At 40.2% G+C, this 17,992-nt stretch overlaps 1 protein-coding gene across 1 annotated transcript in view; it reads right to left on the reverse strand.

The window, feature by feature from the left end:
* pde4d (phosphodiesterase 4D, cAMP-specific) overlaps positions 1 to 9,806 on the reverse strand; it is a 179,962-nt gene extending 170,156 nt beyond the window's left edge. Inside the window, exon 1 of the mRNA XM_030059826.1 lies at positions 9,757 to 9,806. Within this exon, the coding sequence (XP_029915686.1) occupies positions 9,757 to 9,801 (45 nt within the window). The 5' untranslated portion in view covers positions 9,802 to 9,806. The remainder of the gene's footprint in view (positions 1 to 9,756) is intronic.
* Between the last annotated feature and the right edge of the window lie 8,186 nt (positions 9,807 to 17,992).

A 17,992-nucleotide genomic window follows, 5' to 3' on the forward strand; every position in this document is an offset into this window, starting at 1 on the left:
TGACTGGGTGACTGCAGAGCACAAATTGTGTTCACACAGTCTACTCCTGGGAGTTTGTTTTATAACAGCCAGGGGCGTGTGGCCCATTAAGGTCACAGGGGTGCTGTTCCTCCTGTAATTCCAATCGTGAAATACATATTTTAATGAAAAAGTTTTTGTTATTGTTGTGTTGAGTCATTATATAAATTTCAGTTGTTACTCACACATAAATCATACATTTTTACAGATACGTGTGATGACTAATGAAAACACACTGCCTACAGTCTTTATCTGTTTGCCAGAGGACATACTTCTCTCTGCCCAGTGGTGGTATGCGTGTAATATCGTCATCTTTTCCTGGGGGTTCCTGATTGGTTGACGTTGCACGCAGGCAGAAAAAGTAAAGCCAAAGCAATGTTGCCAGATTGGGCGATTTTCCACCACAGGAAATACAAGTGTATCAACAACTTTTCCCATATTTATTAATATAGGTGCTGATGAAGGACATTATGCGCCAATTAGATCAAGATACAATTTAACAGATGCATGGTTTGTCCAAAAATGATACTCAGGCTGCTTAAAGAAGTTGCAAGCTCACTCTGTTGGCTATTAGCTAATACCAAGCATTTATATCAAAACCAAACAATATTCACAGGACAAATTCATGTTTTGATTTTGTGTCGTGTCTGATCAGTATTTTGTCTGAGGAATATTGCACAGTGATGTTAACTTACATTTTCAGCCTCTCAGCTTCTTCACCTAAAATATGCAGCTGGATCAAAGATTTAAGCTGGATAAATTTGAAAACTTTTTTTTTTTTTTTTTTTTACTCTGTTTTGGCCTTCAGTTCACTCTAAGCTGATGTTTTCCATCCATACAAATAAGTTTTTTTGAAAACACTGCAAAGTGCGTTGTAAATTTCAAATGCCAGCCTGGTATTGTAGTGGAGAGGAGGAAAACAGCTTTTTGAAAACGCAGACAAAGGCTTGTCACATGATCCAGGCAGTAGTCTAGTATCAAGCACGCACAGGCAATGTGCATCCTGGATAGAGGGAGTGTTTTAGTTTCAGTGTTGACTGTTGGCTTTGGGAAAACTAACTGCACAAAATGCCCAAAACACAAAACTAAAATAAGGCTTCCAGAATAAGGTACAGCAAAAACCCTAACACACACACAAAAAAAACTTTCCACTGACTGTCCATAGCATCTGAGTGCTGGGTGTGTGTCTCTGTCATGGATGTTGAGTCAATATGTTACTGAATATTGTGCTTACATGCAAGACTTATATCAACTTTACATCAAAGGTATGTATCAACTTTTAAGTTACCGGAGAAGAGGAGATATGCAGGCACTTAATTTCCATTCTTCTGCTAGCCCCTACAATCAAGGGGCTGTCGTGACTGCGGTGATTCAAAATCTTCACAATCAGCTAGTTTTTCAGAGATCTGCACTCTGAGTGTATCCTTCTAGTTCACGATCTTTTCCTTGGGGAGAGCGGCATGCTGCTCTTGATGAAAATTCTTGGTAAAAGAAGATATTTAAATTTGCAGGTAGTTCAATATTAGTTTCGTTCAGTTATCTTGCGGTCTTCAGTTATCAGATCTCACTTATTCATGTGAGGACTGAGAGGCATCGCCATTTTCATTCATTTCATTTTATTCCCTTTATTCTAATTCACTCCTCTCTTATTGCCTTCCTCACTGACTTTTCTTGAGAGCTTAACCCAAGGGTGCTGGACCCATTTTTATTGTTCTGTCCTTTTCCTGGTCCTATACTGTGAATCACATCTGTGGCATCTCCATTTATCAATCATTCTCCATATTGAAACATTTCCATTTTCCACATGATGATCCTCTTTTACTGATTTAAAACACACCCTCTCTATTCCTCTAATTTTAAATGTAATTTTTTAAATTGACATTATTTTACTGATTGGTTTCACTGACTGACTGCATCATTTTATGGAGTAGTACCATTTCTGTTGATAGATGCCATTCTACTATATTCATTCCAAGTTTCATCTCTTCAATATTTCCACTTACTGATGCATCTTTTATTGTAAATGCCATTTTGCATTTACGGTTTGCTTACATTTTTCTGCTTGTTCAGTTGTTTTTATTTTATCATTAGTTCATTTCACTTCTTTGTATGTAATCTTTGCATATTTGAAAATGAGTGCTGGTGCTCTCAACGTGTCTTCCGAGAACTAAATAAAGGTTGAATGAATCTTGCATGATTTATGGTTTAATTTATATTAATCGGCCTATTCTATCTGCAAACAAGAAGCCCTCTCATTTTAACAAACAGAATACTTTATTAGTGCTTTCTTTTGTTCTGTTAACCTTTTGTGAGATCAAATTCCTCTGGGATAACTGCTGAATATCAGCTAGCTGTTGCATGTTAATTGCATCTCAATTGTGCTTTTTCACTGGAAATAACTGGACAAGACAACAGGCCCTGAAGTGTTTTGAGTTTAGTTCATTTTCTAATTAGGCTCATAAAAAATAAGCTCATAGAAAAAGGGGTATGAGATCATTTGTATTCAGTTCCCATGTCAATGTCTGAAGAGTTTTCTCCCTTGATTCAACTTCTTTATCTCCCTGCAGCCTATCCCACCTCCAGCATACTCTGTAAATATCTGAGCATAACCTAAGGCTGGCTGAGAGGCTTTCCCATCATTGCAAAAATGTCACCACCATTTCAATATCTGTCAACATTATATTGATGTATGTTACATCATAGTATATATCATATTGCAGCCTCTTCAGCTCCCTGTAACTCAAATGCCACTCCCATGGGTGCATTCATCATTGGTGTGTGGTCAAGCTTTGTTCAAAACCACAGAATTTTATTTAAAAGTCTAGTAGAAAGCCCAAGGTTTCTAAAGATCAAAAAAAAAAAAAAAAAAACAGGACATACCAAATATGTCCTGCTGAATTAAAAGTGTAAAATGTGTAAAGATATGCACATCTAGATATTTGCAGTTTCATGGAATTTATTTATTTATTTATTTATTTGACAGGGACAATGCAGTCAAACATAGTTACAGGCTTGCAGCTGATGTGATGCATATAGAGTTTATAGCTAGTGCTAATTCTCAACTCCAGTCCCTGGTTGGGCTCTTCCACAACATTGGAGTACAATACAAAATATACGCAGCATCAATTCAACTGATGCTGCAGCTATACAACAATGGCATCTTGAATTTGAACATTTGACTCAATGTATGCATCATGTAGCTTAAATGAAGCGTTATAAGCAGCAGATACAGAATATGTATGTGACATTGTCATTCAATATGAAAACAATGTAACCTTAAAGGAAAATCCGATGGAAAATTGGAGTTCAAGAGGTTAAAGACACTGAATTTGAACTCATATTCAGAAGATGCGTCAACAAATAGGAGCACGGTCTGAGTTCAATACATGGTCTGGTCATGTGACCATGCCAGCATCAAAACTTCAGAGCGAAACTGGCTTTAGCCGAGTCATCATAGTTTAAGTTACTGATCACAAACACTCAAGGGATTATATGACAGTAAGGGAATATATCAGTCATTTTGTCATCAGTTAGAGCCGGAGGCAACCGCCACACAACTCCAGTGAGTGCAACCCTTCATCTTCATTGCCATCATTCATCTCTGCTCTCTGAATTTAGCAATTGATTTTATCAGAGAATCTTAAATGGATTCTGGGTAGAGCCCAGGAGCGCTGAGAGGAGTGACTGGGAGCGAGGTTAACACAGACAAAAGGAAGAGAGCGAGGGAGATGAAAAACAAAGATTGAGATAGAAGGGGATGGAGTAAATCACCTGGTTGAGAAAACAATTTTGTCCCACCATTTATCTGCTGGTAAATATCTAGCTCTTCACTCTTTGGAAACTGACAGTGCAGCTGAACCAAAGGAGGGAAAAAAGGAAGATTTATCTACAGGTTCACTTTGTTGATAGGTTTCCTCTCTCTTCTTACTTCCCCCATCTGAATGGCACTGGCACCGACAAAAACAGATAATAGTGGAGCAGACTAATTTATTTTGGCCTGTTTTGATATCCACGGATCATGTTACTCTGCAATCTGTAAGTCTCTAGCAGTCATGGGTTTCCAGATGCCAGCTCAGTAAATGGGTTGGTGTAATAAAAGTGGTTTATTTCTCCTTCCTTGGTGAGAGTTATTGGTATTTACAACTGGAGCATGTGTTTTTACTGCTTGGTCTGATGGCTCACTTTGAGTCATGCAGCTCCCATGGCGTGGGCCGGATCCTTCGGGGTAATAAAATTAACTTGGTACAAAGTGCTCACAGCAGGCTTCAAATATCTCAGGGTCAGGGGATGTAGTTGGGGATGGTCAGGGGTCTAAAATTTTCTGCTGTTTCACCACTCTTTGCATCCACATTATGAATAATTCAACAGATGTAGGGTAATATCAAATAGCCTGCGCTTATTAGCTTTACATGGCCAAAGTGTCCTCACATGGAAATGCTGTTTCACATGCTGAAAACTTAAAAAAGATAAACAGCAGTTGCTATAATGGTGCAGGAGCTTGGAAGAGGTAAGAAAACCATACGTCAGCTCCAGATGGAGTTCATGGTGGCTTTGGAATATGCAAGTGTTTCTTAATGCAGCTTAGTAATATCTTGGGTGTTTAAAACTTGGCACAATGAAACGCAGATATTGCTGCCTGAACGCAGCACAAAACACAGGTCCACTGTACATATAAAGTAATGAAGAGACAACAATCCAATGTGCTACAAAATTTATTAAATCTAATTACAAATATTTGTCCTACAATGACTTCTGGGGGTTAGCGTTGTAAATATTTGCAGCGGTCGCAGATCAAATTACACAGGGAAAAACAAAGGGGATAACCCAATGATGTGGCTCTCTAGACTTGTTTCCTTTTTTTTTCTTTAGCGTATCCAGCTGAGTAGTTTTTACTGGATGTTGGAGAAAATTGGTAATACATTTATTTCTTTTCTAAATGACCCGGGTTGTGATCAGTCCTCAGAAAACCTACATTGTGAACCTCAATTTCATCAAGAGAGTGTGCGTGCAGTGCCACCAGATGTGCCAGTAATGGCAAATTCAAACCCTGTTTCCTGTTGTTGACCTTAGATTATGTGGGATATCAAACAGCTCCTTGCCTCAGGCAGATGTATGCCACTACTGCTGTATGCAAATTGACTGTCTATTCTCAGACACTGATGGCATATACAATATGAGATTTTTTTTTTTTTTTTTCTCTATCTCAAGTAAACAACACCCTAATATTTTTCAATAACATTTGCACCACCTTGGGCAACCCAATTTGAATAAACAACGTTAGCATCTATAGATTTCATGTCTGGATGATGGTGTACCTTAAAAAACATACATGTTTCTGACAATGTTGCAAAAACCTACAGGTTATAAGATAGTAAGGCTTGGTGCTTATGGAAAACATACAGACATACAACCACATAGTAAGGGACAAGTAGCGGTATGATGATGATGATAGTGGTAAGTATAGGACAAGTAGCAGGCTTATACAAGTGTTTTCTTCTGTATATCGCAACTGAAGACAAAATGAACTTAATCAGTTTAAGTAGCAGGCTGGGTGATATAGAAGTAACAGCAATGTGATGGACTCTGTTTTTGAAATTGAGGGAGTCGACTTTATGTGTTTCAAGGAATTCCTCTCTTGTAGCCTACGGCAGGAGGTAAAGTTTGGCAGGAGCAAGACCCAGACCTCTCATTCAGCCTCAGGCATGGCTCTGTAATGCGATGATCCATGCATGACAAACTGAAATATCCTTGGAAAGGGCCCCAAACTTACAGTACAAGGAAGAACCAAACTTTTGCAACAACGACAGAGAGAGAAATGCTACAAAAGGTCGTAAAGGTGTAATAAACTTGCCTCACTATGCATTTAGCTTTTTATTGGATTTTGCTTCTCTACATATAGAGTGTCAGGATATGGTAATGTGATAGAGAGAGATAAAAGAGACATCCAACAGCAGAGACATGTACAAAATGTTACATCCACTCAGTGTACAGCCACCGTGGAAATAAATCATTAATGTCTAGATTTTGTTTCCAAAGGGGAAGTGAGAGGGAGCATGTGTGTCATGCATGTACAATTGAATCTCAGTAAGCTTGGGCGCTAGCAGTGTAGCAGGTTCAATCGGCATCAAAGGGAACATTACATGAAAGATTGAATCAACATCACTCCATGAATCCTCCGCCCTGACCTTGCCAGGCAGAGTTCACACTCCACTCCACACTCATCACCCCTGCAACCACGCTGAGCTGCAAACCGCAAAATACCTTATGCAAGACTGATCACACTTTAGACGCAATCAACAGGCTGTGAAATGAGAACGGTGAACAGGAGGTAATGATTACTCATACAAGGTGTAGAACAAAAAATAAATATCAAGCCTGCCTCCATCTTTACCTATCTGGATGCCTGATTGCGTGCCTGGTTGCTTTCAAATGTGGGCTACATGGATAATAGAACAGGGCCACAGACAGAGTCATACACAGAAAGCAGAACCAGATAGATAACACTAATTTGCCCCAGTCGAGCTTGGCTGGCTTAAGGGAAAAACACATATAATTTCCCTGAGTGCCTGAGTATGCCCCCTTTGTAAAGAGCTGGCTGCTAATCTAATTACCTGTTTCAAATATGCAGTAGATTGCTCCAGTCTTCCATAAATAAATAAGCAGGTAGATAAGCAGGGGCTCAAAAACAATTAACATTGTTTACACTGTGCCTGGCAAATTAGTGATAAGAGCACCACTATCATCATGTTTATCTTGACAGAGACCTCTGCTGTGTATGATGCAGTACAAAGTTCATTTGAGTGAAAAATTATTGGAGGATGGATGAGCAGGAAAGATAAAGCATCTCTTCCTCCACGTCTGAGCAGACAAAATGATCATGCCTGGCAATAATTTTCTGTGATAAGGGGTTCCCGTCTGAGGTAGGTGTTTCAAATCCTGAAGGGGATTCCATCAAGTGTCAGGAAGAAGACCAGGGGCTGTTTGGGATTTGACTGTCTCTTCAGACTCTTGTTGCTCTCTGTTAAAAGAGGTAGGGGAATCAGACAAATCTGTGGGCTTCGTTCTTTTATCCCGTGCCCCTTTTTCTTCATCTCCCTCACCCATCTTTTCCTGCAGCTGCCTCCTATTATTTCCTCCCTTCCTGCTCATTCTTCAATCATTTTTCCACATGCATCACAGTCTTCCTCTCCTCTGATCCCACTCATTCTATCCATTCTACCCAGTTGTTTTCATTCAGTGCACTCTCCTTCAGGCTGAATGATATGGTTAAAAAAAATCATATTGCAATTGGTTAGACAGATAGTGTGAGTGTGATATGATTCACAGTTTCAGTGGGAATGATAATGTCTGCATCATAGTTTTTGTTGTCACTGGAAAAAAGTTATGAAACATTGAATGTAATACCTGCACACAGTCTTTACTTGCTCAGTATTTAGATGACATGCAAAGTTTTGGTCAAGGACCTTCGTCAGGCAGGGAATTATGTTTTTGTTTTGTTTTTTGACCTATGCACCTGACTGCTTCTCTCAGGTGTGCAAGAGACTTTTATTGCCCTCTGAAAAACATTAAATGGTGTGATTTTTGTTGGAGTCTGTACCAAAAAAACATGTTTTCTTACATCTGGGGAATATGATTTGTAGGCCAGGGCATCTCTGTTGCATCACAGTCCCTCATTTTGTCACACATCTTTATCAAAAAATTGCAGCTGCTACAATTTGAATATCACAGGTGGCCATATTGCTCAGCCCTATGTGTCATCCATTCACCCTTTTCTCATCCTGGCATCCAGTTCCTCTGTACATATCACCTTCCCTGCCTTGAAACAGGACTCTGACTTCACTGTGACATTCTCAATAGCAAAACGTTCAAGACAAGTCAAAAGCCTCATCCTTTTCCATGTACTTGGTCCTGCCCACTCACTCCAAACCTGCTCCCCTCATCCACAAGGCCAAAGAGGTCCAAGCACACGGCCTGCCTGCTCTCCTGCTGGGCCCTAATTGGTGATCAAGATGTGCGCGGGAAGGAGACAGAGCGGCATTCAGCCCATCTCTATTCCCTCATCACATTCAGAGGACCGCAGTCACATCTGCGTAACCATGGTGATGCTCATAAGGTGACTCATGACTATTCATCAATGGCACTGCTTGATTGGACGGCCCCCGAGAGCCTTGCATTACGAATTCATCAGCAGAGCTTGTGTCCCCGCTCTACCTTGATATGGCCCTCAGGATGATGAGGGAGCATCTCCTCTGCTCTCTTAGTTTGTTTTTCACCTCCACTTCTCATCTTAACCTTCTTCCCTCTCCTCTCTGCTCTCTAATTACCTGTCCTCTCTAGATGTCTCACCTATCGCTCTGCCTTTTTCCCTCCTCAACACTTTGTCTTTTCTTGCTTTTCTCCTCTATCTCTTCACTCTTTTCTCTTCACTCCTCTCTCTCTCTCTCTCTCTTTCTCACGCTAGCGTAATTGATGCAAACATTAATCAAATGCACGTTTGACATGAACCATTTCTCACCTCACCATATTCCTGGCTGCTACTCTATTACATATCTTGCTCATATCTCTCAGTTCCCTTTTTCTACACCAGCACAGGAAATTGAATCACAGCACCCATCTCAAAGTATTTTCCTTCTACTGTCATGAGGTGAGAAAACAAAACATTCAATCCATTTTTACCCCATACATGTTTTAGTCATGTACAGTTGTATAGCTTTACAGTGTAGACGCTCCTCCATGTCACAAATTCCCATTTGCTGTGGATTCAGTTGTGAATGTCCTCTAAATTGAGATGTTTGTTTTTTTCTGGATGTAAAAATTGTTTTGCTCTGCTTATTGTAACACGGGAATACATTTGCATTCCAATAGCAAATAACATGCAGTAAGAGACACAGTAGAGTGGATTTAGTGCATAGCTCAATGTGTGGATATGTGGATATAAACAACGCCACATCTTTAAGCACAAAGACTTGGTAGCAAAGACAGGCTTTTGTGGTCACTTTGGTGCTGATGTCTAGTCCAGGATCATGTGCCAAATGCACAGCAGGATTTGAGATTACTTTTTTCCCTCTGGCTGAACCTGCCTTTTGATTTTTACTGATTTTCTGCACCACCTCTTTTCAGGAGAAACACTCCATCTTCATCCCCAATGCCTTTTTACTCTGATGTGAGCCCATCTGACAGATTTCCAGACTGGCTCTATGTTTGAACTTGAACTCAAGGTTAAAAGCTGTACAGTATGGTTTAATTTCTTATTCATGCAGATGAGGACACCCCTGATATTGACTCTGCTGATACCGTCTGTCCCAGTGCCAGCTTTAGAGAAACACAGCAGCTCTGACCTCCCTGGCTGTTTGACAGGGTTTCCAGGCAGGCACATTTGCAGTGAAAGTCAATATAGAGATATGGGGTGAAAATACAATACATGTTTTAATACTTTCCACTAAAGACATTGCTTACTGCATGGAGCAATGTGCATGCCACAATGTTCATTTGGTTTCAGGGGATTACCTTTACGATCAGCATCAACAACACCTCCATTACATGCACCCAATTCAAAGACTTGAGATGTACTGTGGTGTACAACATTCAAGGTGACAACACACTGTAAATGGATGAGACATGTAAAGATACAATGCAAAGGGTTGAGTGCAAAGATGTAAAGACACACATTATGAAAAGCTGACGAGTGTAAAGAACAGAGATGCAAATGCAACAGTGCAAAAGGTGGTGTTCACTCACACTGTCCCTCTGGCTGTCGTCCCCGGACCGGTCATTCTTTTGCATGGTGCGTGCCACCACTGGAAACAGGCAGGCCTTAGTCACACAGAGCTAATCAGATGCAGTGCTGGCAAGGGAAACAAGAAAAAAATATTTGAGCATGTAGCCCAACTCAGCTCACTCCCTAACTGGTCAAAAACAGCAAATGAAAACTTTTGTTGGTGATTATTTTCAGTTGGCAAGTTCTGTGACTTTCTAGTCTGGGCATAAATTAGATATGGCAGGGCATGGAAGCTGCCATGCCTTGGAATCAGGTTTATACACACAATATGCACTCATTCAAGTTTATTTGTCTATGAGAAGAAACTAGACCTCTGATTTGCCCATCAGGGAGTAAACTTCTTTGTTCCTCCGTGATTTTCGACAGCGTGTTATGAAACCTGCTTTAATTAAGAGCCTAACAGCCTGTACGAATGATGCTTGTGATTGAAATCAGCCTGTGTGGCCGGACCTTTGTACTTTTAAATTACAATAAAATTGCTTATTTTGTGCCAAAATTTCCCTTTTTTGCTGTGCTTTGAACAGAAACCTACCAGAAATTAGCATTTAATCTAATGTATTTCTTTTATTTTCTGTGGTTTAAACAAATGACTAACGATAATTAGACGTCCGCTCTCTGTCCATGGTGCTGAACTTTGCACCAAAATAGATGAGATGAAAGTTGTTTTCACTGCTCTCGTTCTGACGTGCATTTCATGCAAACTTAAGGCATTGTGAATATGAGAAAGAGCTTTATGGCTGTTAAAACAATTTTAAAAAGATTTTTGGCTCCTTCTGTTCAAAGACTGAATCATACAGTAAATTACAATTTGAATTAACAGCCTGGGCTTTATTTGCTTGAATCAGTGAATCCAACCTGTCTGCATTTGGGACAGGCATCTGTAAGAGACTTTCCTTTAATTCCTTAGTGCAAAACTCTGGTTCAGCAAAAGATGGGAAATACATGTATCATAATATACATATATCATAGTATTTCCATGACGTCATGTCCCATTTCCATACCTTGGCTTTTACTGAAACATTGCCCCTGCTTTCTAGAATTTAGTGTATGTACTTATAAATCAAAATCCTTCTGTCCAAATCTGAGAGGAATACATAGAGAGAGTTGCTGAGCTGAATATTATTTTTAAGTACAACAACTTCCTACAAGTTAAGTTCATGCCACATCCCAGGAGTGTTTTGGTTTATGATGATCTGGGAGCTTTAATCTCCCTGACAACCGTGTGTGTGTGTGTGTGTGTGTGTGTGTGTGTGTGTGTGTGTGTGTGTGTGTGTGTGTGTGTGTGTGTGTGTGTGTGTGTGTGTGTGTGTGTGTGTGCATCAGTGTGTGAGTTGCTGAGGAAGAAGCCATGCTGTACTCCACTGGCCATTAGAATGCATTAGAGTGTAGGAGGTAAAGGTCAGTGAATTATCAGCCAGAGTTACACAACCCTGTGCTGTTTATCTGGCCTAATAACCCCGAGCCTACACCTGCCACTTTCTTTGTCACACACATGCACACACACAAAGACACATGGGGAAAGTCCTTTATAAACTGACAGAGGTGTATAATCAAATTCTAGTGCATTTTGGTTGGATAACATACAGGTAGTCTATCAGAACCTCCATGTTTCAAAATTGGTGTCACATCAGCATGTTTTTTGTTGTCAGCAATCTGCAAGGAGTGTCTTTGAAGTAACCAAACCGTCCAGCAGTCCTCTTTGTCTTCTCTGCTTTCTTTCCTCTGAACACCTGTCTCTTGTGTTGGGACACTGGAGGTGTGGAGGTTGTCTGTATGTATATCTGTATGATTATCTGTATGTTTCTGTGTTGTACCGCCTGTAAAAACAAATTTCCTGCAGGACAATAAATCTATCTATATATCTCTACTCATACCTACCTCTTTCATTTCTGCATTTTTCTGAGAGAGGAGTATTTTTCCCAACAACACTGGTCCTTATCCATCTGAAATTGGCCACTTTATGGTGGCCACTGTCCCATATCAGTGCTACACAGGCCAGTCACCATTTTTTATTATAACCCTATGGAATACAAAATATAGCATACACTTTCATTTGTCTTGCCATCTAATATATAATCCTGTCTTTCCATGGTCCACAGCATTAGAAACCACACCAGCATCACTCGCTGGGACTCATCAGTCGCATCAGATGTTACTTTGAATGTGAGATCAGGCAAAGGAGTCACACATTATCCTCCGCGTTGGTCCTTTTGCTCAGGCTGTTCCCCACTAACTAGATGTGGAGTGACAGCGTGGTCAGGTAATTACCACAGGCAGAGAAACAGACCGAGGCTGTTGGACAGCCTCCATTGATCTGGCATGGAGGGCAAGAGAGGAGAGGAGAGGAGAGGAGAGGAGAGGAGAGGAGAGGAGAGGAGAGGAGAGGAGAGGAAAGGAGAGGAGAGAGGAGAGGGCGTGTGATTGGTCACGGCGTAGTGGCCTTGGGGGACATCGCTGGATAAATAAACAGTCCCCTGTCACGAACAGTATTTCACCCAAAAGCACATACTGTGGGTAACTCATACAGAGGCAGGCACGTACGCACACGGATGCACATGCTGTTTGCACTTGCACACATACACACATATCAAGGACCAACACCATAAATCACCCCCTCGCCAAATACACAAACCTCTGCCTTTGCCTCCTCCATAAAAAAAAAAAAAAAAGATCAAACAGGTGTCCTTACTTTTTTTTTTTTTTTTTGTGGCTACATTCAAACCAATCATGTTTGGAGTGTTTGTGTTTCTAAGTGTTTATACCTCTCATTTCTTTCATTTGGACCACTGAGAACAATGCCATTTGGACCCAGGAGCACACTAAATGGAGGTCCTGGTCCTCTACAATGTGAACTACCATGTGGGTTATTAGGAGTGAGAATAATCCCTAAAAATACAAGATTTTACTGGTAAAAAGAGACCGATTTTGAGACCAGAGACAGTAAATTCAAGCAAAGACCACACACAGGTCAGTTGTTCTCAGGTAAAGTTACAGGGAATCAGTTTTGTTTGTTTGTATTGCACCATTGTCAAACTAACCAAACGATATACAAAAATGAAACAAATAACTTTCTTCTCTGTGATTCAGACCAAAGAAATCAAGCTGTAGGTGTGACTGTGCTGTAAAATTCAACTATACCAACAGTAAGAGATATGGAAAATGGCAGTGTAGTGGTCAATTGATTGTGAATAGTGAAAAAAATACAGTTATCCCTTGGCATCTCACAAGTTAGTATCACACTGAAGATATTTTAGTGTTTTGTTTTGTTTTCTGAGTAAGTCCTCATGGCAATGCAGTCTGCATAGCATCAATGAATGTGTTGTGCTTAATACATCCTACACAACGGCACTTGTGTTGCACTGGTGCCTGGCTGGATCATCCAGTGAATTATTTTTACACCTCAAATTTATCAGTCTAGACTGCAGTTTGAAAATAGTAAACAGCTATGTATCAGTCTGAGCTGCGCCTCTCTGATGTTACAGACTGACAACACTGATAACAGTCAAAGATACAATGATAGAAACTTTCTTCAACATGGTAGTCGGTAACCTTTTCACTCCTGATACATCCATCAAGAACTGTGGTTGTTAATACCCAGCATGTGATCATTATCGTGTTCATAAGATGCTTATAAAAATTCATAATGGGATTAGGCTGTGTGGTGATGATCAATTTTGAAAATTATCCCTGATAGCTCTCAGTCATCCAAGGTCTACACTTACATGAATTAAACAGAAGGGGCTGTTAAAGTGACTAAAACAAACTCTCTCTTCCTTTCTCTCTGTCTCTCTCTCTCCGATTTTTTGTATAATAATGCGGGGGATAAGCAAAACACTAATTTTGCAAAGGATGAATCAGCAGGAGACATGTTTCAGGGACAAAATAGCCACCGAAAAAAAAAACAGAGAGAGAAATAGATGGATAAACAACATCATGCTCTTTCTCTCAGTCAGACATTATTACCCACTTCGTAATCCCTGCTCTTGACGCCCACGCTAAGAGGATAAAAGTATTTTGACATGCAAATACTCAATTACAGTAAAGCTGCAGACAGTGGCCGGTCAGGCCTTCTAAAGCAGATTTAAATCTATGTCACCACAGCCACATCAAGCGAGTCATAGAAGGGTGTACACACACACACACACACACACACACACACATATATATATATATATATATATATATATATACACAATATCAGACAGAAATATATGTCTGATCACATGGCACACTACCAATTCAGACATTCATGCAACTGTTGTCTGATCTAGAGAGGCTGGCACAACCTGTCAGTCAGTAAGCGCAGACTGACGCACACATAGCAGTGGGAACAAACCGTACACTCACATATACATGCACAGGCATACACTTCAGTTTTTGTGCACCCACATCTTTTCTGGTTTGTTTGGTTGTTTTTTTTTTTTGTTGTTGTTGTTGTTGTTTTTTATTTTGCGGGGACAAAGTCCTTACTGCCTGCATGTTTGTGTGGCTGTGTGATCTCAATATGTGAACATACAAATCGAAGTGTGATGGGGTGTGTGCCTTCAGTGAAGCAGTAGGGGGCTGATTTGACAAGTCTAGGCTCCAGCATTAATTGTGTGAGGCGAGATTAAACCCACAGAGCCCCCCTCAGAGAGACCCAGATATGAAAACTCCCTTCTGCAGTTGCTATTTCTTTGCCTGTCCCTTTGATACATCCTCTGTTGGCTTTTTCAATTAACTTTCTGCCATCTTTAGAAGAGCAATGAGAGTTTATCCTGTGTGATCACATTAGGCAGTGAGCAAAAATGAACTGAGCTATGGCTCCTCCTCAGCCAGCAGTAGAAGGTCACGGCTGTGTAATATGCTCCAAATTTCAGACTCTTTTCTCTTGTTGAGCTTCCACTGCAGCTTTATTGAATAATCGCTCAAAAGTATCTCAGCCTTTTATTGTAGCCATTCAATCAGCCGGGATGAGCAGGCTCCACTGCTTTGTTGAAGAGGCCAATCACTTTTACTCTCTTTCCACACTGATCCTCATAGGTCACATTAATCAAATCAGCTTCTTTGTTTGATTAGTCAAGCTAATATCACTGACAGACGACATATTACTGACATTAATAGCTAGCATACACTGTAAACATCAAAACAATGCAATCAGTAAACAAATACTTCCAAATTCTAGCTTTGCTCCATCCCAGATTACTCTAATGAAAATAAATTAGAACTTGTTCTAGATCACATTGTTTACAAAATAAAGAGGCACTGACATTGTGCAATGCACGCTAAAAGCTCCTCATGTCCTCTCCAATCAGTCTCATTTCTCTGCCCTTGACATAAGTGGATTTTTCCACCTCATGGAGTTCCTTCACTTATCTAAAAGACAGCAGGGCAAATCATTATCCGATTGATTCAGTAATTGTATTTTGGCTGCTGATTACAGCTTTGAGATAACTGGCGAACTATTTTTGAAGTTAGATAGCTTCTTGCAGGGAGGAATAGATGAAGAGAGAAAAGCCAATTTGGCTGCCTCCATTCTTAACGTCCAGCAGCAGCAGCAGGAGCAGCAGCAGCAGACTGCCCACTGACCAGAACCGCCTCCTGACACATAGCAGTGGCTCCTCCAAGTGGTGCTGCGCTACCAAACACTACTAGGCATGATAAAGAAAATAAGAAACCTGTGACATGATTCCAGTTGATATTGTTGGATATGGAGGTCATGTATTGAGGTAACGTACAGGAAAAATAGATCAACACCAGCTTGATTCAGATTGTGTCTATATTTGACTGACCATGTCCTTCACACTAGGGACAAACAGTAACTGTCACAGCAATCCCTCTACCCATACATCACATAAATCACCTCAGATCAAACCAGTGGAGTGGTGTCACCCCATGCAATGTAATCACACACACACACACACACACACACATGTGCCCGCGCGCACACGCACGCACGCACGCGCGCACGCACACACACACGCGCTATTAGTCACAGGAAGATGTGCACATTCACTAACACGCACACACACACACACACACACCTATGCAGCCCTTTTAGACAGCCTACAAATGATAGATGTGAGCTGTCATTTGCGATAATCTCACTGTTTCAGGAACTATCAGGACAGGCCTTATTCTGTGCCTAAAGCTAAACACTTGATCATAAACCGTACCTGCGGACAGATGAGCCAATTCAGTCTCAGGCATGAACGAACTGAAAATGTCTGTTATAAAACCATTATTTCCATTCACTTCATTCTCTTATCACATTGTTGACAGTCATGAGTCCTTTGTAGCAGCTTGAAACTATTTCACAGCAGTGGACTAGCTCTGAAAATTCAGTAACATTTACTTGAAATGCAAATTACCTCACACCTAAAGCTCCTTGAAAATAATTGTCTAATATTGCACCTATTGTCTGGCAGACACGAGTATGAGTCACACATTTTATTATGTGGTTTTTGTGATGTGCAATTGGGGTCATTGGATGTGGGTGTATTTTGAAAACACTTTGATATTCAATGGTCTTTTGAAAGTGACACTCCATCTGATTGATGAGACTTCAAATCCAAACCATTCAGTCATTTATTTTATAAAATGCCACTTAAAGTTACCAAAAATGACATTTCTGTAATTTTCAACTGTAGCTGAAACTCATTAGGGTAACTAATCCTTGTTTTGCTGGGGATCCCCTGGAATCCCATCAAGCACTCCAGGGTGTTCCTGGACCTCAGTGTGGGACCTACTGGGTTGAACAACATCATATGACATATGGGGCTTCTTCAAGTCCAAAATCCAAAGTTCAAAAACTTAAAAACCATCCAGTAAGCTGATAGATAAAACAGGGGCTCAGCAAGCTATGGCTAATCAGGGACCCAAAGGTTTTTGTCACCATTTGCACCACTAACAGCTATTAAGAGATAGAAATTTCAGTTCAAGGAGTGTGCAATTTGTTGACCTTAGGTGACATGATTCCTGTCCTGAGCTGATGAGTTGTTGGTAATCTGTTCCTTCAAACTTTGAAAAATACATACAATTACTTTATGCCTTGCTGCCATTTGCTACCAAAGTGTTAAGATTCCTCATGAATAAACTGTTTTACCACAATAAATGCAATAAAAATAGATTGTTAAGAAGATGTCCAGGCCTATATGCATACTAGTGATGTGCACAACAATTTATGAACCTGAAGCGTCCATAGGTTTCTGCTTTTAGTACATACCTGCCATAATACTGCCTAAACATATCTGAAACTAGGGTTCAACAGAGGATTTTGAAGGCAAATATCTATACTGATTTTTTTTTTTTTTTTAACAGCTGATAGCCAATCTTTTGTATCAATATAAAAAACAGAATCTTATTCTTGACAGCAGCTCTTTAAGGCAGGGTCACCCTCTGCACCTATTCCATGGTATGGAGAACTTTAAAATGAAGAATCAATAAACAAAAAACAGCATTGGACAGTTAAATAAAAAATGAATAAACTGTGTGAGGAAAACACCTTTTCATGGCAGGTTTTACAGTTTGTTTACATGTATCAACTCACAACTTCCATCATAGAGGCAAAGAATGACACCATATCCAATATCATGTAATGATATCCAATATATTTTGTAAGGTCAATAATCAGCCCAATATATTGTCAAAACAATACATCAGTCCAGACATATTTGCAGCAGTGAAAACAAACTGACTGGTGTGACAAATGATACAAAAACAACCTCTAATCTTTTAGCTCTACCATGATTAATCAGCCTTTGCTTCTGTCCCTGAAACCAGATTGACTGATGGAGCACATTCTGCCCTCCATCAAAAACCTATCAAATAAGAATAACTTACTTCAGAGAACACAGAGTCACTTACGCAGCATACTGCCTTGTGAAACTGAACCCTAATACAATAGGTTTCACCCTCTTGTTTAACCCACCCGCTTGCATAACATAATAAATAACTCATAAGGAGGAAGAACTTTATAGCTCACTGTAGGCCAGTTGAACCATGGAAACTATTATAATTAGATGTAGGGATCTACTAGAGAATGCCGCACTGACTACTTCAACCTTTTAGATCCCAGCCTGATGCTATACATTGTTATGCTGTTATGTGTATCAGAAGAATAGACCGATCAATCATAACTGTGCAAATTTAAAAGGAGAATAAACGTTGTTTAGAGGCATGCTGGAGCTGAAGACTCCCACGGTTAAATACAGGGCA

Source organism: Myripristis murdjan, chromosome 9 (assembly GCF_902150065.1).
Source record: "Myripristis murdjan chromosome 9, fMyrMur1.1, whole genome shotgun sequence".
Taxonomy (NCBI): domain Eukaryota; kingdom Metazoa; phylum Chordata; class Actinopteri; order Holocentriformes; family Holocentridae; genus Myripristis; species Myripristis murdjan.